We start from the raw sequence: 23,593 nt of genomic DNA, 5'->3' as shown, positions 1-23,593 counted from the left end.
AAAGGATGCTCTAGCCCACCCGGGCGCCCAGCAAGGTCCTCCGCCCGGCGCCCCGAGGCCGGGGTCTGCACGGGCGTCGCCGGCGCCCCCCGCCCGCGCCCCCGCCCGCGCCCGCGCCCGCGCCCGCGCTCCCCGCCCGCAGCGGAAGGGGCTGCGGCGGGGTCCGGCCCCGGGGGCCCGCCCTGCGTCATGACGCCGGCGCCCAACGCGGAAGCCGGGCCGGGGCTCGGGCGGGCGGCGAGTGCGGGGCGGCCCGGCGGGCAGCGGCGCCGGCCGGGACGGAGGCGGCGGCCATGGCGACCCCCGGGCCCCTGGGCTCCTCCGTCCTGGCGAGCAAGACCAAGACCAAGAAGAAGCACTTCGTCGCGCAGAAAGTGAAGCTGTTTCGGGCCAGCGACCCGCTGCTCAGCGTCCTGATGTGGGGGGTGAACCACTCGGTAAGGGCTGGGCTGCGGCGCGCCCCCGCGACCCCCGCGGCGGGGCCGGGGTCGGGATCGGAGCCCGTGGCCGGGTCCGGGCCGGGGTCGGGGTCCGGGTCAGGGTCCTGGGTCGGGATCGGGGTCCGGATCGGGGTCGAGGTCTGGACTCGGGCCGGGGTCGGGGTCGGGGTCCGGGTTGGGGTCCGGGCTGGGGTCCGGGTTGGGATCCTGGCCGGGGTCGGGGCCGGGGCCGGGGTCCAGGGGCCGGGCAGGGATCGGGTCGGGGTCCGGCCCCCGGCTGCGCGCTCCTCCGCGCGGGGTCCCTGGTGCCCGCGCCCCGCGCCCCCGCCGCCCCCTGCGCCTTGCCCCTGGGAAGTTGGTGCGGGGCGCGGCTGCGGGCCGAGCCGGGCCGTCGCTCCTCCGCTGCGGGGCCGCGGGGCAGGTGTACCTGTCCGAGGCTGCAGCCTTAGGAGCCTCCTGCGGGAGCGCGGGGCTGAGGGTGCTGGGAGCTAGGGATGGGGGACCGCAGCCGAGGGTCTCTTTTTTTTTTCCTTTAAAGGCAATATTACTGGACACGAGGAAGTTTTTTTCTTTTTTCTTTTTTTCCCCCTGGGCAGAGAAAACGCCCGTGTAAATACGGCCCCGGTGGAGCATCGTCTCGCGCAGGGCCGGCCGCCGCGCGGCTGCAGCGCCCTGGCCGCCAGGCCGCTCCCCGCCGGGGATCCGGGCGGGGCGGGAGCCAGGGGGGAGCCCGGCGGGGCTGGGCGCGGGGCTGGGCGCCGCATCCCCTGTGGGGTTGCGGGAAAGGCCGGAGAGCTTCTGCGGAGGGAGCCCGGTCCCGCAGGGGCCGGTGGAAGGCGGCCGCGGGCGCAGGGTCTGGAATAACCTCCCGCGGGCCCTGCAGCCAAGAAAGTCCTGCAGCTTTGATCCGCGGAGATGGGACCAGGAAACCTGATAGGAGCTGCTGGCCGAGCCAGGAAAGTTTAAATGAGCTGGCGGGTTCCCCGTGACCTTACCGCCGCAGGGAGCGCGGGAGCCAGCGCTTCTGATGTGCACGGATGCCCTTCCCAGCGAAGGAGGTGGGGAGACCCACCCGGCTTCCCACGCCCAAAGAGCGGGGTGGCCCAAATGGCCCCAGAGCGCTGCTCTGCCCTTTTGCTTCTCAAGCTGAGATGGGAGGTAAGAAGATGAAGCTGGTAGAATTGGTTGTGTTTGCACGCGGTGACTTTTAAAAAACAAACTTGACAAATGAGTATTTCCTGTCAGGTTAATGCCGGATCTACTGAACTCCACAACTTCACCAGCCAATAGGGACGTCAGCTCTTAAAGCTGTTATACCGCCCAGCACCGGAATCTCCCCCAAGTTTTATTACAGAAATGCAATGAATTTTTTTCCTGTGTCCTAAGAATTTTACTTTTACTTATGTCTAATTTTACTTTACTCCATCTTACTTTGGTCTGATTTTGCTAATGTTTCGGTTATTTATGTAATTAGTTTCAAGGTCCTTCTTATTATAATAGGACTTCGTAATAAAAATAGGTTGTGTGTACCATAGTGCGTGCTCATATTTATGGATTCTTTTATCTCTCTTTTGGAGTTCTGGTGGCTTACTCCAGGGAGTGTTTGTGTCTTGGGGTTTAATTTAGTGTTGTCAACAATAAGCTCCTGGAAAAAAAAAAAAAAGTGCACTCTTCTGGGAATTAGTCTGTATTCTAGTTAACTATAGAAAATCTTGTAATTGGGCGCGTTTTACTGTAACCATGTCTGTTTCTACTTTGTATCTATGAATTGATACATTTGTTTTTCAGTTCCTTCCTAACTGGAAATACTTTGAAACTACTTAAGGCTTGTAGAAATCATGTATAATTAGTTTCCATAGTGTATAAGCATGTTATTCATTCACCAAATATATATCTGAGACGTACAGTGTCAACCAGCCACCGTGGGAAAGATTGCTAAGATGCCTCTCATATTTTTGTCCAAATATCTTTATTCTGAGAACTCTGCATTGATACAAAAAATCCTATTGTTTTCCAGTACAGGGGAGATGGAACCCCGGGGCATTCTACTTCCCAGTGACATCCCCAACCCTATTTTTTTTTTTTTATTCTTTCTAATTTCAAAACAGGGTCTCACTCAGTTGCGAAGGGCCTCCTTAGTAGCTGAGGCTGTCCTTGAACCTTGATCCTCCCGGTCTGAGCCTCCTGAATGCTGGGATTTTAAGCATAGGCCACCATGCCTGGCAGAAATACTATTTTCAAACTATTTTGTTTAATGTCTTTTGAGGGGAAAAATGGAGATATGTGTAAAGATGGAATCCAAGTGCCTGGATGATGGGTTGGAATCCGGTTGATTTTATTTCAGGTGGCAATGTCTGGCGTCAGATGTTTTATTAAGACCTTTTGGGCACCAAAGTTCATAGTATAATGTGAAAATAAATATGCATGTAATGTTAATGAGCAAACTTAGTGTTGTGTATGAATGAAGATATTTGAGAAAGCCTAGCAGAGAAGGAGCAGGTGATTAAAATCAGCCTTTTCCCTTTATTTCTAATTGATTGGAATTAGTTGGAAAAGATTTATCAGGAACGTAGCAATTTTTTGCTTTTAAATCTTCTTTGGACTTTTCATAGGATATATAGAAATAGTCCTAAATTTGGAGCACTGTAGGGAAGCTGCATATTTATTTTTTCCGTGTAGGCATCGTGATGGGATTGGCTTCTTCTTCAAGCTGTGGTGAAGCCTCACTGGGTCTGTGTTTGTCTTTTTTTCTAGCAGTTGGCCTTGGGATGCTAACCAGTTTTTGCATCAATGCGCTGTGCAGTGCGGTTACTAGATTGGATGGTTTCCAAGTTTGTTTGTTTTGTTTTCTACCTTTAGATTCAACTGTTTTTACAGTCTGGGGGACATAGCATCATTGTAGGAGCCGTAGAATGGTCATTGTATATAATAAAAGTTGTATTACTATTGCCACCTGGCAAATGGAAAAACATTCGTGGCGTTTTCGAAGCCCTGGCTGGAGGTGAAGGAAATCCTCGGTGATCTGAAGAGACTGCAAACTCAGAGTTTGTTAGATTGATTGCAGCCGGACTGCTTTGCAGTCCATTAAGTCAAAGTCTATTTGATTGAAATGTTAAAATCTCGCAATTAAGGTGAAAATGTTCAGGTCCATTGTAGCGGTAATGAAAAATCTTGATTTGGGCTATGCTCTGTGTGGAGAATAAGCCTGCCATTGTGCGGTTAATTTGATATGTTACTGCTTTCTAACTTAAAATGCCCATCAGAGAATGGATCAGTGCCAATTTTTATTTTAAGTATTTTAAGCAGAGAATATAATTGAACACATAAAGGGAAAGATGACTTAAGAAGGCAGTTTCATCTTGTTACTTTTAGAATTAAACTAAAAATGATCAGGCAGTTAGCTTCTTAAAATGATGTTTTAATAGTGTGCAGCATGTTGAACGATATGAGCCAAGTCTTGTTTTAAATAGATAGTATAAAAGATTTTTATACAGTGTGAAACGCAAGCCCTTTAGAAATTAGTTTTTAAAATCGTATTTAAATATCCAAAGGAAGACTTTCATTGTCTACGTAGAGAAACTGTGAAGGACATAAAACTTGTTTAATACAAATAAAGTACTTAGAACTGGCCAAGTAACAAATGCTAGCGTCTTTAATTTCAAGCAGTAGAAACTCAGATGAGCTTCTGCAGTTTTTATTAGGAGGATTTGGGGGCCTATCAGAAAGGACGATGGGTAACTGAACCATGAAGAAACAACCCTGGGTGCTGCTAAGACTTTCCTGTCCATTTTGGCTGTATTTCTTGTTTGTAGCTGAATGAGTTTCTACGCAGGGCAGAGCGCTAATAGTTTGTTTTTTTCTTCCTTCCTTCCTTCCTTCCTTTCTGAATCCATCCATCCATCTTTCCTTTCTTTCTTCCGTGTGTGTGTGTGTGTGTGTGTGTGTGTGTGTGTGTTACTGGGAATTGAACTCAGGATATTCTACCCCTGAGCTACACCCCCAACCCTTATTTTAGTTTTTAATTTTGAAACAGGGCTTCACTGTGTCGCTGAGGGCTAATTGCCAAGGCTGGCCTTGAACCTGCGGTCCTCCTGTCTTAGCCTTCCAAGTGCTGGCATTACATTTTGTTACTTTTACTCCGCGACAAGGATGATGTTCTGTCTCTGATTCAGTTACGAATGTCCATCGAAGGCTTCTTCTAATTGGCCTGGCTCTGGCCAGTTGGAGCCTCGCTCTGGATTAGGCAGATGTAAGAAAATGGCAGTAGCTGCCAGGTGGAGCTGGGCAGAGTCCTACAAGAGCAGCAGCCTGGGAAGGCACCAGGCAGGTGCTGTCGGTTATTTGGGTGCCTGTGTGTCCTGCATGCAGAGATCCGTGAGGGAACAACCTCCCAACGATGCACCTCATTTTGCGTGGACTGGAGAATACACAGTTTCCTGGGTAGAGTGTCCAGAGATTGTGTTGTTTTCTCAGAGTGGAGGAACTGAAATGGATTAGCACTGTGTTGGACAAATAGTGATTCCCTTAGGTTCATAGATTCATAGTTGAGCAAAGAAAATAATAAAAAAGAAAAGTTGGTCTAAAAATGATGTGAATAACGGTGCAGTGATATTGACTGAACGTAATACCATGAGGTGCTTAAGTTAAAGTGAAAAGTAGTGAGATAGTACATGAAATCCATTGAATGGAACCTAGTCAACATTTATTCAAGAACTAGTCTCTGCCAGCCATGGAGGTCCTTGCCTGTAATCCCAGTACTTGGGAGACCGAGGCAGCGAGAATTGCAGCCTCGGCAACTTACTGCTTCATAAATAAATAAAAAGGGCGGGGGGTGACTCAGAGGTAACATTCCTCTGGTTTCAATCCCCAAAACAAAACAGAACAAACCCCAGATCAAACTAGTCTATTCATACTACTTTCTTCTCTCCTTGCTTTTCAGAGGAAGGAAGCCTGCCCTGCAGATACACACGAAGTTTATTATTGAGAATGTAGTTCAGTACACCCTAAGGCATGGGACTGTCTCCTGAGAAGAGAGACCGTGTCCCTCTCTGTTTATGTAATGCCTCCGCAGGAACCACAGTGCTGAGAGTGCCGGGCCGGTCATCTGCTGTGTCCTCTGGGGAAATTGTCAGCAGGAACTGTCATGAGCACTAGACTTTACCTCACGTTGATAGGATACGCAGTCGCCCAGGGCAAATGGCCCTGCCAGCGTACACTTGGAAATAGACATTTTGGAGTTGGCAGGAATTGGTGCCCTTTGGCAGGATGGTTTGTGGTTGGCCAGATTAGGTCCAGATCCTGGCTTCATCGTTTATGGGCTCTTTGAATGCAGCCTTTCGCAGTTTGGACCTCAGCACGTGTATTCTTAGAACGGAGAGGATGACGATTACCTCATAGGGTTATTTTGAGGGTTAAATGAGATAATGTATGTAAAGCCTAGTACTGTAATTGGCACAAAATAAAGATGCAGTAAATGGTGGCTAAATTATGAAATTTAGATGCAGGTAGGCTGGTAGCGTATTAATAAGCACCAGACCAGTGCTTCTTCAAATGCAATGCGCATATACATCAAGTATGGCTTTTAAAATGGCCAGCTCTGATTCAGCAGGTCTGCTGGGGGCGCAGCCAGGGAATATGTATTTGAACCGATGCTGCTGATGCCGCTGGTCCGAGTGCTGGCCATTGAGGAACCCTGCTATGGAAGACATAGCTTTAAAAGTAAGGAAGAGCCGGGTGTTGTAACATGCGGCTATAGCCCCAGTACTTGGGAGGCTCAGTCTCAGCAACTTAGCATCCTATTTCAAAACTAAAAATAAATAGGTGGGGGTGTATAGCCCGAAGGTAAGAATGCCCCTGGGTTCAATCTCCAGTACCAGAAAAAAAATAAAAAGCAAGGAGAAATGTTCACCATTTGTCCCCTGACTGTATGCAGTGAGTCTTGGAAGAATGGTGACCCCAGGATAGGGTTAGAAAAGAGAAAGTTGCATGTTGGGAAGGGGTATTGTTTTCCCTTGTTCTTCTTTTTTAGTAACTGTTGATTTGGGGGCGGTGGTAGTTTGATCGGTTAACAATACGCCATGAATGTCAGAAGAGTGGGGTTCGAGCTCAGGTCAAGATGGGGTGTCTCTGTGTGTGAACTAGGTCTCTAAGGGAACACTGGGGCGTTGGCTTTGAGGGAAGGACAGAGGAAGAGGAAACTCCGCGGGGAGACATTTAATATTGGAATACCTAAGTACTGTCACTGACTCCTCCTCTATATTCTCTGCTCTACGAATCCTAAGCAGCTTTATTCCCCCTCCTAGAGTGATGCTAAAACCTCCTAGCTGGGGTCGCTGTGTCTACTTTTAGCTAACTTCTCGTTCTGTTTTTTGAGCCACAGAGTCCTGTGTGAAGGACTGCGGGCTAAAGACGTAAATACACTAAAACATAGAGGATTCATCCCGTCAAGTTCATGGATCCTTTGGGTTCTATCCAGGAACCACTTGGGGTTCATGAACCCAGTTAAGAACTCTTGAGTGCCGGGCGTGGTGGCGCACGCTTGTCATCCCCGCACTTGGGAGGCAGAGACAGGAGGATCGCGCGGGTTCGAAGCCAGCCTCAGTTGGCTTAAGACACCCTGTTCCCAAATAAAATATAAAATAGGTCTAGGAGTGTTGCCCGGAGGTAGAAGGCCCCTGGGTTCCATCCCCAGTACCACACACACAAAATAAATAAATAAATAAATAAATAAATAAATAAATAAATAAATAAATATATATATAAATAAAACAGTAACTTTCCTACAGATGAGCCCATGGTTTTCCACCTGGGCAATGGCTAAGGTTGGAGCCCCAGAGCCAGTTTTTGGTTGGCTGTGTGACCTGGGGGGACTCTACAGCCTCTCGGTTCCCTGCTTATCAAAGTCTATCAACTAGTGCCTGCTATGAAGATTGTTATGTGAGTTGAAGAAGTTAATGCACATTTTATTTTTTTTTTACTATACTGGGGTCGCATCCCAGTAAATTTACCATCAATATTGTTGAAAACATGTGAGTTTAAATTACCTTGTTTATCAGACCTTAGAGCTCAGCCCAGCCTACTTAAACCTGCTCAGAGCACTTATACTAGTCTACAGTCGGGCAAAGCTATCTACTGCAATGCCTATTTTATAATAAAATGTTGAATATCTTAACATAATTTATTGAAAACCAGAACGGGTATATAAGTATTGCTTTCTCATCATTATAAAGCCAAAAATTATCGTGGCACACGCTTCTAATCCCAGGACTTGGGAGGTTGAGATAGGAGGATCACAGATTCAAGGACAGCCTCAGCTACTTAGCAAGGCCCTGTTTCAAAACAAAAAATAAAAATGACTGGGAGTATATACCTCAGAGGGAGACTGTTCCTGATTTCAATCCCCAGTACCGCAAAATAAAATAAAATTAAAATTAATGAATAAATATATACTCATAGACATACATATAAAAAATAAAAGCCAAAAAATTTCAAGTCACACTATTGTAAGTATGTTGGAGGCTAAGTATACTTGGAAGATACCTAAAAAGTTGCTGGAACATTGTAAACTCTAAATAAATTTTAGTTGTTATTTTTTTCCAGTGAAGTAGGGTCTCATGCACACACCAGGCAAGCACTCTTCTTCTGGGTCACACCCCCAGCCCTGCCTTAGGATTAAAAGATTCTTAACTAGTAAAATACAGCAGGTGACTAGGTTGTATACTAATTGTTACTTTATCCCGGTTCATCGTACAAGGTCACCGCTGGACTCGACGGGCTTGTGTGTATGTGAGTCGTGAATTGTCACTTTAGAATTGATGTTTGCTCTTGCGTAGTGTCTGTGTTTTTCTTCATACTTTTCTTGAATCTTTAATGCCTCCGTTAGTTATTGGGTCGTCTGAGCTGTCAAACATCGAATTCACCTTCCTGAGCTGTAAGTTCCGTCAGCTACGGGGAATTCAGAGCTCACTTTTTCTTTTTTTAAGCATAAGTGATTCTGAGGACACTTCTGCCGCAAAATGCTTGCGCTGTGGGTCTGCCTTTTAAACAGCTCAAAACCACAGAGAAAACAGACCTAGAATGCCAGGCGTGGTGGCACACACTTGTAATCCCCGAGCTTGGGAGGCAGAGACAGGAGGATCGTGCAGGTTCGAAGCCAGCCGCGTGCGCTGGCTTAGGAGACCCTGTTTCCAAATAAAAATAGGTCTGGGAGTGTAGCCCGGAGGTAGAAGGGCTTCCAGGAACCCCAGTACCACCAAAAAAAAAAAAAAAACACAGACCTAGAGTAGATATATAACGAGAATCAGGCCTGCTCAGGGCGGAGGGTCTTAAATAGGTGGACATCACCTAGGCCTTATTAAAAGGATGGTTTTGCACAAAGTCCTGAGGGAGGTGGAGGGCTTAGCCCTGAAGACATCCGGAGGAGAGACAGCGCAGGCACTTGTGAGGCCTGTGCAGGAAAGTGCTGGCCGCCCGTGCGGCTGGGCGGTGGGAGGGGTGGTGTGTGGCTGGGGAGAAGACGAGGGCAGGTGGCACTCAGGAGCATCTTGAAGCCCGAGCAGGATCTCGGATCTCTTCTGCAATTGCAGAAGATGAGAAAAGTCACTTGAGACTTGGGGGGGGGGGGCTGCAGGCTAGGGGAGTGAGCAGCCTCCAGGCTGAGGCCCAGGGGAGGCTGCCGGCAACCTGCCCCTTTGTGGGGAGTGCAGGGTCTTGGGCCTCCCTTTTGGCCCTCGGGGACAGAAGGCGCACTTTAATTAGACAGGCGGATGGCAAGCACGTGCAGTTTGGAGAAACAGTGGCTCCGGTGGTCTTTGGTTTCCAGTCCCAGGGTCCCGTGGAGGTGCTTGGGTGGGAGGGGAATGAGCGCTGGGGAAATGAGCCCACCTCAGCTTGCTTTTGTCTTTGCTGTTTTTATATTATTATTGTTGTTGTTATTATTATTATTATTATTATTATTATTATTAATTGGAGTGCTGAATATAATGTACAGGAAAAAAAGCTTCTGCATCCAGGAAGATTGAGAACCACAGAGATAAATTGTGGGGAACATTAAGAGATGGTTGGAAAAAACGGTCGGAGGCCAGATTCGGAGGCTGAGGAGTTGCAGTTTGCCACAGGAAAACTAATAACACCTCTGACTAGGGGCACTTTGTAATCATTTACCCCAAGTCACAAGAGGTCCTGAGCCCCGAAAGTGTGCTCTTCCCCTTAGCATGCCTGTCCATGTGGCCTTTCCTGCTCCTTAGCTCCGCAAGTCTCTGCCTCCTGCCGGGCCACTCCGCCTGTCCCCGCCGCCCATCTGCACTTCCGCCGCTGTCTGCTCACTTTGGACCGCCGGGTCCTCTGCCTTGCAAACTTGCAGGAGGTCTTTGCTGCTGACCGAGCGGCTGTTTTGATTTTGATTAATAAAGTTCAGTTTTTCTTATCAAGTGCCCCCTACTTGCATGTAAACAGTGGCTGCCAAGTGGGGCAGTGTGACTGTGGTCTCTTCCCATCCTGGTGGCACCTGCTGGGCAGTGCTAGGTGCTCCAGAGCCTCCCATCTTGGAAACAAAATAAAGCCGGGTGTGGTAGCCCCCGCTGGAACTCCAGTACTTGGGAGGCTGAGACAGGAGGGTCGCGGGTTCTAAGCCAGCCTCCGCAACTTAGTGAGACCTGTTTCAAATTTTTAAAAAAATAATAAAATAAGATAGCTCAGAGGTAGAACTCCCCTGGCTTCAATCCCGATGCCACCACCACAATCACAAAGAAAGGAAAGAAACTGCAACAACATTCAGCCCCCACCCGCCCTCCCTGCCGCCTCCAGGCAGCTTCCTGTGGCCGCCTCTCCCCTGCTCACCTACCCAATCTAGCTTGCACCCCAGGAAGCTGCCCTCTGCACGTCAGGGGGACCGGGGTTTGCAAATCCAGGGCTCCCCTTGTCGTTTAGCGTCTCGTTGCTTTTCGTGTATGTCTTCCTGCCTCCCGTCTCATGTTTGAGCATCAGCTCTGCCTGCTTCTTCCTCTGGCCCTAAACCCTCTTCTCTGGAACTTCCTCACTGTCATCAGTTCCGTGTTTACCCGTTCACGATTTCTCTACAGCAGTGACAGAACACTTTCCCGAGATGTGTGTGATACCGTACGGATACCCGCTGCCTTATAGGTACCGGCCACATCCCCGCCTGAGCCTCCCAAAGCCTTTCCGTTGCATTACGGCTACAATCCAGACTCCTCTCTGGCTCTCTGTCCACACTTCCCTCTCGCCCTCACCCCCTTTTGGGCCCTGGAGGCTGAACCCGAGCCATTCTACCTCCGAGCTACACCCCCATCCCTATTTTATTTTTTTATTTTGAATCAGTCTCTAAGGCTGGCCTTGAGGCTGCAGTCCTCCTGTCTCAGCCTCCCAGGTGCTGGGATTACAGGCGTGCACCACCATAGCCGGGCCTCTTGACCCTCCTAATTCACTCTCTCTGGTTATCCTGCTGTCTAGCCACACTGGTCTTTAAACGAGATAAGGCCAGAGTGGCCGGAGCTTCTGCATGTGCTCTTCCCTACACTAGAATGTCCTTCCCTCCGGGCCTGGGTGCTGGCCTCCCGTTCACCTGTCTGAGCTACAGGGCTGCTTCTCGGATGGCTTTGCTGGCCTCCTGGTCCTCTTACCCCGGATCTTCTCCGTGACACTGAACACTCTTTGAAACTGAGTTGTTTACATGTTTATTATTTATCTCCACCTACTAGAATAGTGAGCTCCGCAGCAACCGAGATACTGTGTCCCTGAGAGTTGCATCTCTGCCCGTAGAGCGGCTCACAGCTGTTCTGGTTCTGTCCAGCGGTGCTGGTGCTCAGTAAACATCGCAGACCACTCCAGGGGAGCTGGGCTCCCCGGCAGGCCGCCAGCGCCCCGCGGGGCGTTACATTTTCACCAATGCATGCGGCTAGGTTTATTTTTGTTTTGCTGGAGCACAGTATTTAGTGTTTTGCTGAGCACGTTGTGCGGTGCATTAGAGAGGGGGGAACTTGCTGCAAGTTGGTGATAAGAGGCACAGGGTAACCGCAGGCCTGTGCCAGAGGGGGAGCTGGTGTTTACAGAGCACGCGGGCTCAACTGCCTCCAGAGAGAACGGGAAGGGCCTGGGAGCTGCTTCTCTCCAACAGCCCCAGAGCTGCGAGTCGGGGAGGCTCGGCGTGTTTCTAGACAGTCGTGATACTATACACAAGCGCTGCTGGGGATGGAACCCGGGGCAGTCTACCTCTGAGCTATGCCCCCAGCTCTTCTTATTTTTCATTTTGAAGCAGAATCTAGCAAAATTGCTGAGGGCTTCACCAAGTTGCTGAAGCTGGTGTTGAACCTATAGTCCTCCTGTCTCAGCCTCCCAGGTACTGGGATTACAGGAGCGTGCCACCATATATGGCTAGTCCCAAGTCTTTTAATGGCTTTGGACCTGTCTCTTAAAACTCCAGCAGGAAGAAGTGTGCCATAAGTTAAACTTAAAATTCCATAAATATCGCCAGGCGTGGTGGTGTACACTTTTTTTTTTTTTGTGACACTGGGGTTCCTGGAAGCCCTTCTACCACGGGGCTACACTCCCAGACCTATTTTTATATTTTTGGAAACAGGGTCTCTTAAGTCAGTGAGGCTGGCTCCGAACCAGCGCGATCCTCCTGTCTCCGCCTCCCAAGCGCGGGGATTACAAGCACGCGCCACCACACCCGGCTGGTGTACACTTTTGAGCTGAGACAGGAGGATCGCAGGCTCAAAGACAGCCTCAGCAATTTTGCAAGGCCATCGGCAACTTAGTGAGGCCCTGTTTCAAAATACAAAACAAAACAAGCTCAGAATGCCCCTGGACTCAGTTCCCAGCACCACACAAACAAAAACTAACTCCATAACCTTAGAGTCCTCATCCCACTGTGCCCCTTCGCGGCGGGTCTCTTGTGCCCGTGGGTTGAGCCCGCTGCTGCTTGCTTAGGTGCCAGTGGCCATGTGTGTGAGGCTCATTTTGGCTGTGAGCTGCTCATCTTCCTGGGCCAATTATTTGAGGGGGACTCTTTGAGTCTTAGGGTGAGGGCGTGGCCCTCTGGAGACATCATTTGCTTCTGCCAGGTGTCTAAGGGCATTAAGACCTGGAAGTTTGGGGACCTCGTGGGGACATATATTTGGGCTGCAGTTCCCTCGGGGTACAGCATTGGACCCACATGTGGAGTGGGCCTGGGCTCTGCCTTCTGTCTCTCTTACCCCACGAGGCCAGCAGAGCTCTCAGCCAAAGCGGCTCCTGTGTCTACCTTGCTATTGTCTTCAGCATCCATTTCGATTTTGGCAGGGCCGCTCTCGACTGCATCTTCAGATTTTTGATGTCTCTAAGATGTTTAAAAAAAATAAAAGCTTTCACTCAGGAAGCTTACTTGTTTATAATGGCAGAATTGGTCTGAATAAGCCCATCAGCAGAATTGGAAATCAGCACCAAAGCGTCTTCTCTTTATTTATTAATTTGTAATGCTAGAGACGGAGCCCAGGGCGTTACATTTGCCAGGCAAGTGCCCTGCCACTGAGCTAGCTAGAGCGCTTTAGAGAAGGGGTGCCACACCGGGACGCCCTGGGGCAGTTCTGGGGCCTCCCCTGGGTGGGCTGGGGAGGGAGTCGGTGGGGCACACTCTCCGCCGGTAAGGAGATGAGAGCCCCTGCTGGCTTTTCTTGGTTGTGTATTCCAGGATTCCTCATGTCACATTCCCAAGTGGTGGGACTATTTTGTTTTGTTTTTTCGATGCTGGGGATGGAACCCAGGGGCATTCTACCTCCGAGCTACACCCCATCCTTATTACTTTTTTTTAACAGGGTCTCACTAAGTTGCAGAGGACCTCACTAAGTAGCTGAGACTGGCCGAGAACCGCGATCCTCCTGTCTCAGCCTCCCAGGTACTGGGATTACAAGCGTGTGCCACCACGTAATGGGATTTTTACTTTAGCCTAAAAAGTTTGGAGATGCTGCTTTAAGCAGGCAGACAGTTGACTTCTTATTCTATTTTTTTTCGGTGCTGGGAATTGAACCGAGGGTCTTAACACATGATGTGAGGCCAGTGTCCCATCACTGAGCCGTACCCTACACCCCAAAGTGGATTTCCTTCTGAGCCTTTTGACTTTCCTTAGGAATCATTCTGCTTCTGGCCTGGACCTGCTGCTGCCCCTATTGCTCACGTTCCCAGGTACATCCAGACCTTTCACAGGTGTGCCCACACTCTGAAGTTCCTGTGCTCCAGAGTGACCTGTGTTAGTAAAACAAAACAAAACAAAACAAAAACCCAAAGCTCCCTTTTTTCAGAATTTGCCCTCACTCACTTCTATGCCCGGGAATCTTTTCAACGGGCCCCTCTTCCTAGAGCCCGACCTCGGGCTTTCCACTGCACTGGGACTTGGAATGTGTTTCCCGCAGAAACAGCCAGGTTACCAGCGCAGGTTGGAATACACCCGTTTATAACTTGGGGCCTGCCTGCACCCTGGGGAGAAGTTCAAATGCTTTGGCAGAGAAAGACCTGTTCAGCATGGTTGCTTACGGCAAACCCAGAAGGCTCCCGCTCCGTACACATACATCGAGTCAAGGTAGGAGAACAGAAACCAGCTTAAGTAACATCAAAAGAAAAAACAGGTCAGAGGAAGCTAAGATCTGCACCTCACTTTCTCTTGCTCTTTGGGCGTCAGTCACGGATTTAAAGCTCGCCAATGATTTCTGATCCAGTAAACAGCCGATAGTAAACATTTTTTACTAAAGCTTCTTTCTCATGTGTATAAATACGTGTGGCTTCTGTGGAACTTAAGTTCTTATAAGTCTAGCTGTATGGTGTATTTTTTGAAAAATACACAAAATTAAAGACAAGTTACCATACCTATTCTACCTAGATGCAGCCAGTGTTAGTGTTTTGTGTTTTTTTCCGTATCTTTTTTCCATCTCATTGAGATTATATTGCCTGTGCTTTTCCTTATCTTTTTAAATATTCTTCACAATAACAGCTTTTAACACTCAGTGCCTGGCTAATAATGTCATGACGCTTCAGGAGTCCATACGTTGGTTCTGATACTCGGCTGTCATAAATAATGTTCCTCTCAACATTTCTTTGTATAAAGCTTTTTCTTATTTTGGATGATTTTTCTAGAACAGATTCCACTTGGGGGAGTTACTTAGTCAAAGCGTTTGAATATTTTAAGGCTGCAAATTCCTTTCAAACAAGATCACAATAGTTCATAATCCCAGCAATGTGAGGTTACTTCTTCACCCCATCTCCTGCAGCAAAGATTGGGATAAAAAAGGTATACTTTTTTTTTCTTTTTAAATAAATGCTCTTTGCTATAGTTTGGATCTTAAATATCCCCCAGAGGCTCGGTGTTCAGGCCTGGCCGCCTGTACTGGGGGAAGTGGTGCAACCTTTAAGGATTGGGGCCTCGTGACTAGTGACTGGGGGTGTGCCCTTGAAGGTGGCTCTGGGCCTAGCCCCTTCCTCCTCACATCTTCCCTGCCACCAGGAGGTGAGCCTCGCCCCACACCCTGCCCCGAGGTGCCTTGCCACCACAAACCCAGACCAGCAGGACCAAGCAGCTGTGGCCTGGAACCTCGGAAACCACAGGTCGAAGTAAACCTTTTCTCCTTTTAGGTTGGTTGCCTCAGGCATTTTGTCAGAGTGGTGGAAAATTGGCCAACCGGAGCCTGTCCTTTGAAGAGGGCCGCTTCCGTGACCCACTGCTTGCAATTTTTTTTTTTTCATTCTTCTTCAGACACCTCAGTTTCCTGGAACCATAAGGCACATTCTTGTTGTTATTTGTTTAAATAAAAGCAACGGGCTAAATATGTGTTTACCTAGAAGACTAGAGCCTGGGTTGCAGGGGACGGAGCAGGCCAGCGGGGCAGGAGTCAGCCAGAGTTGGTGGTTGGTCAGGCAGAGGGAACCTGAGCCCCGGAGCAGGTCAGTGTGCCGCCGCCAGACCTCTGTGACTTACACTGTCCCCAGCCAATGCATTCGGTAGCAGGTAGAAGCAGACAGCTGGAGTCAGGAGTTTGTAGTTGGCCATCCTGTCTGATGACTTCTTAACCTGAGATTTGGCCTATGGGAGATTTGGATGAAGTTATTAAAAAAATATGACATGAAGTCCACACAGGTCCGTAATTAGAGCGAGCGTGTTTGCTTCTGGTGGGAAGCCATCATCCCACTGTGGCCCTGTAGTTTGACTTGAGCTTGATTCTGTGTGTGTCGGCTGGGTGTCACCTCACTCTCTGGTGTGAATTTGTCACTCACCTCTGGACCTCAGAGCCGCACCGAAGCCTCAGGGCCAGGCAAGGGGAGGAGACGCTCCTCCAGGTGCCCAGTGCCCCGGCTATGTCATGGAGATAGCATAGGCTCAGGAAGGGGAAAGGAATGTAATATTATGTAGCTATTACATAATATTTTAAAAGGGAGCATTCCTTTTTGCTGAGAAAAATGAGCCTCCTGAGAACACTGACAAACGTAAGGAACAAAAGCAGGCTCTTCTAGAAAAAAAGAGAGGGGCGTGCTCACCAGCCGCCCGCCTAGGGCACAGGTCCCTTCCACTGTTGAGTGCGTGTTACTGTGACCCTGCTAACTGCGCCTGGGGACCAAATCGCCGGCAACGTGAGAGGGATGCAGGCTTCAAAATCAGCTCTTGAGTAATCATTTCATTTAAACTGGGCCTTAGCTGATTCTGATTTATTAAAGCTTGAATTAAATAGAAAATTAAGGACCCTTTGTAAAAGATGATAATATATATCACACTTTTATTACATAATAGAGAATTGTATCCTATTCCATTATTATTTAAAAGTGTCTAATGTTTGATATGAAAATCTGAACAGACATTGGCAAGTAGGTGACTTTTTTAGCATGAATGAACCATGTAATTTTTCATTGATTTCAAATAAGAACTCATAAAGTGGTGGATATAAATCTTTTATATCCTTTCTATTTTTGAAAGAGTACATTGTTCCCTTGTGTGAAAGATTCCTGTATGGATTCCAAGAATCTTCAGTGGACAGCAACATTTTGAATGGAGTTGTTTTCCCTTTAGCTAGAATGACCAAGCACTACTTGAAATAAATTTATTCCCATTTCTGATCCTTCAAAATAAGAGGCCATCTAAGAACGCATTTATATTTAGCTATTTATAAAAAGACTATTTTGATGATATGTGGAATCCTCCTAATCAGTGAGTTAAGCTAAAAACATATTCTTGTGAATGTTGGAAATACCAGTTGAGAAGAACCTTTATGGCTACGTTCCTTTCAAAAACATAATCAAGTTGGAAATAATATAAATATCCATTAGTGGACTGTTTAGGCTAATGGTGTGATGTATGTGTATGAAGTACTCCGTGTTCATTGCACATGCTGACGGAGTTCAGTGTTCTGATATGAAATGATGCATGTGTTAAGTGAGAATTCAGAGTGTGCTTAAAATATCATATGTCCCAGCAGGGAGGAAGGGAAGGAGGGATTGCAAATTTTTCACTTTCTACTTATCTTTTTATAGGGTTAAAAAATAATTGACTGTGTAGTCCTTATTTAATTAGGGAAAAAATAAAGCAGTTCTAAAGTGAAGTGGACGGTGGGAAGAAATCTTTTATATATTGAATTTGATGAGATACAAATGACATCTATTTTGGTTGGCTTGATATCAAGTGTTTGTTCCCTTTATTAGCCATCTCAGGAAATCTCTTGATTAAAAAACTATTGATTGTGTTCAGGAAAATGATTAAGTAATAAATGATTTCAGGTCTTGTCACTGATTGTGAATTAGGGGAAAACAAAGACAAACTGGTGTTATTACCACTAATTTACTTAAAGTATTTAATTTACTTAAAGTTTTTACCATATACCTCATTAGTGAAAAATGTGAGCGTGTGCCTTCAATATGTGAATATTCATTTATAATTGATTTTTATGTTTTTTAATATACAGAAAATTTTAAAGGATTCACTATAAATATTAAGTGCTAAGAACTGTACTCATACACATTATCATTGAGATTATTAAAATTTATTATTAAAACCCAGTAGATATTTTTCTCCACATGAAAGTTAAATGGATGGATTTGTATCACTTTAAAAATGTCGACAGCCAGGCGTGGTGGCGCACGCTTGTCATCCCCGCACTTGGGAGGCTGAGACAGGAGGATCCCACAGGTTCGAAGCCAGCCTCGGCTTCTTAGTGAGGCTCTCAGCAACTTAGTGACACCCTGTTTCCAAATAAAATACAAAATAGGTCTGGGAGTATGGACTGGAGATAAAAAGCCCCTGGGTTCCACCCCCAGTACCACACACACACACACAAAATGTTGACAAATACTTTACAATAAAGAAATTTGAAGATCTGGTCCCATATTCAATTTATTTTGCTTTTAAAGGTTATAATTGCTAAAAATGTGACCTCACAAAGAACAACGATCTAAACTGCTTAAGTTCAGGATGACCGTTCCTGTTACCTAGTGATTCTCATTTCCAGACCACCCATCACTTACGCAAAAAATTTGGTTAAAATTTGACACATTTCTATTTTCCCTGATATTAAGTCTTTACAAAATGTGTTACAGTTTATATTAATAAGGATGGAAAGTGGTTAAAAATAAAATTTAAGAAACTCTAGTCATTGGAAAATGTTTGAGTTCTGTTTAAATACAAAAGTACATCTTCTTTCAAAATGTTTTCTCCATACAATGACCTTCTTTTTAAAAGAACAGTTATTTTCTTGCACATATTTAAACACACACACACACACATACCCTTCCTTCTGGGTAGCATACCACCAACAGCCACCTGCGACTATAGAGTAGTTCAGGAAATTGGAACAAATTATACTCATGTAAAAGAAAAATGTGTTAACCATCTTTAAGACAATTCAGTGTATTTCTCCCTGAGGAAACTGGCTGGACCCCTTTGCACGGTGAGTGTTGGTGGGGCCCCTCCCACCTCGCTAGGTAGAAGTTTTTCTACCATACCCATAGTGTCTTCATGAGTGAACAGATGCAGAGCCTGCCGATCAGTCTTGAGCTCCGGAAGTCACGCATGGCCAGCTAACTTGTGAACCTAAGTAAGGTTGCCCGTGTTGGTAACAGCTGAGTTTCTTATTTCTTATATAAAAAGAACTACACGCAGGTGCGCTCTGTCATGCCCTCGCCCCACTCGGATGTCCTGCCGCCCTCTGTGAACATTCCCGGAGACTCTCAAGTCCCGCAGGGCGGTGAAGGAGAGCAAGTTCCTGTTTCTTGGATCCCATTCCAGAATCACAAAACATCAGAACCCCGTGGCACTCTCGCCCCAACTGCCCCAGTTTCTTCATTTTATAGACGAGAAAATCCAGACAGAGAAATCAAGGAAGAGCACTTGGTGGTCGGCCTGCAGGAGAGCCGTCCCCGCGTGGCCCAGGCCAGGCCGTGTGTCTCTGCTGTGGAGACTGTGCTGGTGACCAGCAGCTCCCCAGATGTGACCCGCAGGGGCCTGTTGGTGTCTGGCTTCCCTGAAGACTAATTTCCTTCTCAGATCTCTCGTCTCTTCTCCTTCGTGTCCCAGATGAACCTGGCCTTGGGTTCATCTGTCACGTTCTGTGTTGCTGCGTCTTTAGACACGGGCTTCATCTGCCTACGACCAAGACATGAGGCGGCTCCTAAGTCGATTCTTATTTCCTGAGAAGTAGCCTTCTGAGCGGATCGAGAGGCAGGATAGAATCGCTCTTGGAAACTTTTCTTTTTTTCTTCCTTCCATGATGAAGGTGAAATCTTTATGTCTATTCTCCAGAAGCTCTTCGGGCTTTATTTATTTATTCCTTTTTTGTGAGACAGAACCTAGGGGGATTCTATCTACGAACAACCCCCCCAGCCCTATTTTATTCTTTTATTTTGAAACAAAATCTCACTAAGTTGCGGAGGGCCCAAGTTGCTGAGGCTGACCCCAAACCTGCCGTCCTCTTGTCTCAGCCTCCCAAGTACTGAGATACAAGCGGGCGCCACCTCCCCAGCCCCTCAAGACTTTTAACAGTGAAAGCACGTGTGAAACAAAAACAATAAAAGCCAAAAGCATTTAGTAATAAATACCAAGTCGTAGAGAGAGGCAGGCAGGAAAATATGCCTGCCGTTAACTTTGCACAGTCATGGTGAAGGAGACTGATGTTTGAACTTGAAATTTCAGACTCAGTGTCTTAGTTCCCATGACAAAACTGTGGTGTAACTGTTCTTTTCCAAAGGCAAATACTGGTTTATGAGAAATTTGTTATGAGAGGGATTGAATAACTGAATAAATGGCCCCGGCAGATTAAAAGGGCCTAAGGTTACGGTTCATGCGGGACGGTGTATACTCAGTTCTGTAAAAGCCGAGGCAAAATGTGACCCTGTGTATCTGAGCGACGCAGCCCAGGTATGTGGCTCGATCCTAGCCTGAATTTCTGTGAAGATCAAACTTGAAGAAACGATTCCTTCAAGAATTAAGTTTTCGAGTCTGGCTTAGTGACAAATTGAGGTTGCTACTGAGTGCCAGAGGGACATGCTTTGTGAACTGGTGCTTAGAATCGTCTGTCCACTGTGGTCTAATGCTGCGTGCTTTTAGTTACAGTCCTGACCTATGGACTCCTAATGGGGGCTGTTTCATCTCTTTAGGGGAAGACTGCAGCAGGACCTGGGTGTCTCTGAGAAAGTGTTCAACAGAAACCTCAGTTGAGGCCCCGAATTCTGAGCTATACAGCAGAGAAAAGGACGTGCAGGAAAAGAGATTGGCGAGCTGGCCCCGCGAGGATGCAGCTCGTGTAATGTGTACCTAGAACCGCATCCACCCGCCTGGTCCTTAGAAGCCTGGTGTGGAGGGTGGGCGGCGTCCCCTCGTCGACAAGCCTGCAGCACGGCCAGGCTGCTGGTGACAGGGATGAGAGTGTCAACACAGTGGACTATGGTGGCAAGATGTTCTCAGCAGCTCTCTGGGATTCTTTAGGAATGACTAGAAGTATGTTCTTAAGGGAGCTTGTTTTTTAGAAGTTAAGAGTTGTGCTTCTCTGAAATGTGCTCTTGAGTATGACCGGTCACAGCCCTTGTGGGTCAGCATTAGGCTAAGAGCAGCGTTTTCATTTTATTGGGGATTTGTAACTGAAAATGTTAAGTGACATCCAGAGGTAGCTGGAAAGAGCTGTCTCATCTTTTGTGAAATTAAGTAGAGCAGACACAAAGAATGGAGACTTCAAGTGTTAGGGAATCTCTCTTGCACGAAGATGACAATGTAGGGACTTGTGCCTCTGGTCTGGTTTGTTCTGTGCTGTGGCTGGAACCCAGGGCCTTGCGCTGCGTGCTCTACCACTGAGCTACGCTCCCAGTCCCTGGACTCAAGTTCTTTGCTGATGAGTGGGAGGTGAATTTTGAAAAGAAAAAAAAAAAAACTCAAAAAACCAAAAGTGTTTCTGAGAACTTTTAAAGCCGGGCGTGGTGGCGCACGCTTGTAATCCAGCATTCGGGAGGCTGAGACAGGAGGATCGGGGTTCACAGCCAGCCTCAGCTACTTAGTGAGGTTCTTTGCAACTCAGTGTTTCAAAATAAAGAATAAAAAAAGGTCTGGGGGTGTCGCTTGGAGGTAGAATGCCCCTGGGTTCCATTCCCAGTACCACACACACATAAAAAAGAACTTTTAGAGGAAAACCAAACCCAAACTCACTTCTTGGATGAAAATGCACATACAAGGAAATATACCCGGCTGGAAATTGATCATCCTGAGAGGAGGAGGGGAAGACGAGTGAAGCTCTATCGTGTATGGGCGTGAAGAGAAAGGTGACGGTGTATTGACAAGCACCCTGCGCCGCGTGCTCTGTTTATTTATTTCTAATATGAGGTCTTGATCTGCCACCCAGGCTGGTCTCAAGCGGTCCTCCTGTCTCAGCCTCCGGAGTAGCTGAGACCACCGGCATGTTTACCACCATGCCCTTTTAACTTTATTGAGGTCTTGGAAAATAATAATAACACTGCTCAGGAGCCACATGGGAGGACAAGGACCAAGGAGGGCACAGCCTGCTCCGGCCAGCCAGGTCAGATCAGCCAGTGGAACCCTGGCTCCTGGGCACCCGACCAAGAGGAGCCACCGTCCTGTCTCGGGGTGCAGTGGGGTGGCGCGGCCCCTTCGTGTGGCGCAGCGTACACAGCGCAGAGCTGGGGCCACAGCGTGCCTGGGCTTTCCCGGATGACCGGGTCCTGCCTCTGGGGACCACAGAGGTGGTGTGTGTTCACAGACATGCACGCTCCATCCTTCCTCCAAACTGCAACACATGCCCACTTGAGGGGTGGTGGAAACGTTCTCTCGGGGGCCCCGCAGCAGTGCTACCCGCCCCCCCCCACCGTGTTCTGTCCCTCGGTCAATGTTTATCTTTTTTGTGTGTGTGTGGTACTGGGGGTGGAACCCAGAGGCTTTCTACCTCCGGGCTATACTCCCAGATCTGTTTTATATTTTATTTGGAAACAGGGTCTCACTAAGTTGCTGAGAGCCTCGCTAAGTAACTGAGGCTGGCTTCAAACCCGCGCCATCCTCCTGTCTCCGCCTCCCGAGCGCGGGCTGACGAGCGTGCGCCCGGCTCCAGTGTTTATCCTTGATCAGAAGTGCATGTCACTGGTTTCATAATCAAGTGGCATTGCCTTTAGGAAAAAAGGGAGGAGGGGCCAGTTCTTCTATTTGCTTTAGACGAATTACTTTTCTTTCCAAACTCAGTTTTTTCTTCTGTAAAATGTACATTTCTTGCCATGTTATGAGGACCAAATGCAGTAAGGAATACCAGGTGCTTGGCGGTCTGTCTGTCTGTCTGTCTGTCTCTCTCTCATTCTGGGGATTGAACCCAGGGGTGCTCTACCTCTGAACTACATCCCCAGCCCCTTTTTCTTTTGTGTGGAAACAGGGTCTTGCCAGGTTACTGAGCGTTTCCCTGCATTGCAGAGGCTGTCCTCTGACCTGTGGTCCTCCTGTCTTAGCCTCTGCAAGTCCTGTGATCTCAGGCATGGCCACCCACTGCACCCGCTAGCCTCGCCGTGTTGATGTGTAGGTGAGGGGTGCAGCTGATACGATAGTGCCACACCCCACCCTCTTCAGCGTGTGCCCCTTGTAGAAAATCATCTTGAAAGAGGAGACACTGGAGTCTTTTTTTTTTTTCTTCTAGTAGTACTGGGGGTGGAACCCAGGGGAGAGCCTCACTAAGTAGCAGAGGCTGGCTTCGAACCTGCGCGATCCTCCTGTCTCAGCCTCCCAAGCGCGGGGATTACAAGCGTGCGCCACCACGCCCGGCAGACGCTCTAGTCTTACATCACTCTACTCCACAAGGAGAAGTGAAATTCTTTGAAAATTTTACTTAACATCTTCCAGCTTGTGGAAAACACACTAAGACAGTGAATAATCTTATAACAGGATTACCAGTGGCATGGATGGTTTCTAAGAGGCGACCAAATGATGTAAATGGCCTGTCGCCTCTTTACTTCGGGGAGGCAGCCCAGCATAGTGCCTACCTAGTAATTCAGACTTAGGACAGACTGGGTTGGAGTCCTGCTCCCACCCCGCCCCGCCCCGCTCTTGACCTTGGGTAAAGAAATGGCCTAGGTCTCGGATGTATAGTGGTGGCACCCAGCCCATAGGATCGCCCCCCAAAAATCCTTACCCCATTTTCACCCCCAAATAAGGTAGTTTTGAGGTGTAAGTAAGTTAATATACATGACGCCCTTAGAGAAGTGTGAGCTGCTATTTATTATTATTATGACAGTGCTGGAATCCTAATAAGATCAAGCTTAAAGAAGTGATTTAGAATAAAATGTCTTCTTGGGGTAAGCAGTTAGTTATTTTTCTTTCCGTAGGACTCAAGCTCTGAAAAGAGTACGGCCCTGCTCAGGGACGTGCTTATAGTGATCCTGCTTTTGTGCATCTGTTTTTTTTGACGTGAAAACGTTGCTTATGAAAAGCTTGAGCAGCCCGCAGAGACACGAGGCGGGCCATGCGGCCGCAGCCCACAGCTCCCACGGGCTGGGCTCTCTTTAGGACGCTGTCTTTTTGCAAGACCACGCCTTGGTGCAGGGCTTGCTTTCCTGTGCAGGACATGGAGGTGCACCTGTGCGTTTCATCTAAGGGGTTAGGTGACGCCACAGAGCAGTGCCATTTGGGTTTTAAAAAATACGTATAGAGGGCT

The 23,593-nt window shown here is 47.8% G+C and overlaps 1 protein-coding gene across 1 annotated transcript in view; it reads left to right on the top strand.

The window, feature by feature from the left end:
- Positions 1 to 293: 293 nt before the first annotated feature.
- PIP4K2A (phosphatidylinositol-5-phosphate 4-kinase type 2 alpha) overlaps positions 294 to 23,593 on the top strand; it is a gene marked incomplete at both ends in the record, with an annotated part of 165,876 nt that continues 142,576 nt past the window's right edge. Inside the window, one exon of the mRNA XM_080716894.1 lies at positions 294 to 437. Coding sequence (XP_080573020.1) covers positions 294 to 437 — 144 coding nt within the window. The remainder of the gene's footprint in view (positions 438 to 23,593) is intronic.

This window comes from Muscardinus avellanarius (genome assembly GCF_963383645.1).
Source record: "Muscardinus avellanarius genome assembly, chromosome: 20".
Lineage (NCBI taxonomy): Eukaryota > Metazoa > Chordata > Mammalia > Rodentia > Gliridae > Muscardinus > Muscardinus avellanarius.
This window is presented reverse-complemented; position numbering and strand designations above follow the sequence as displayed.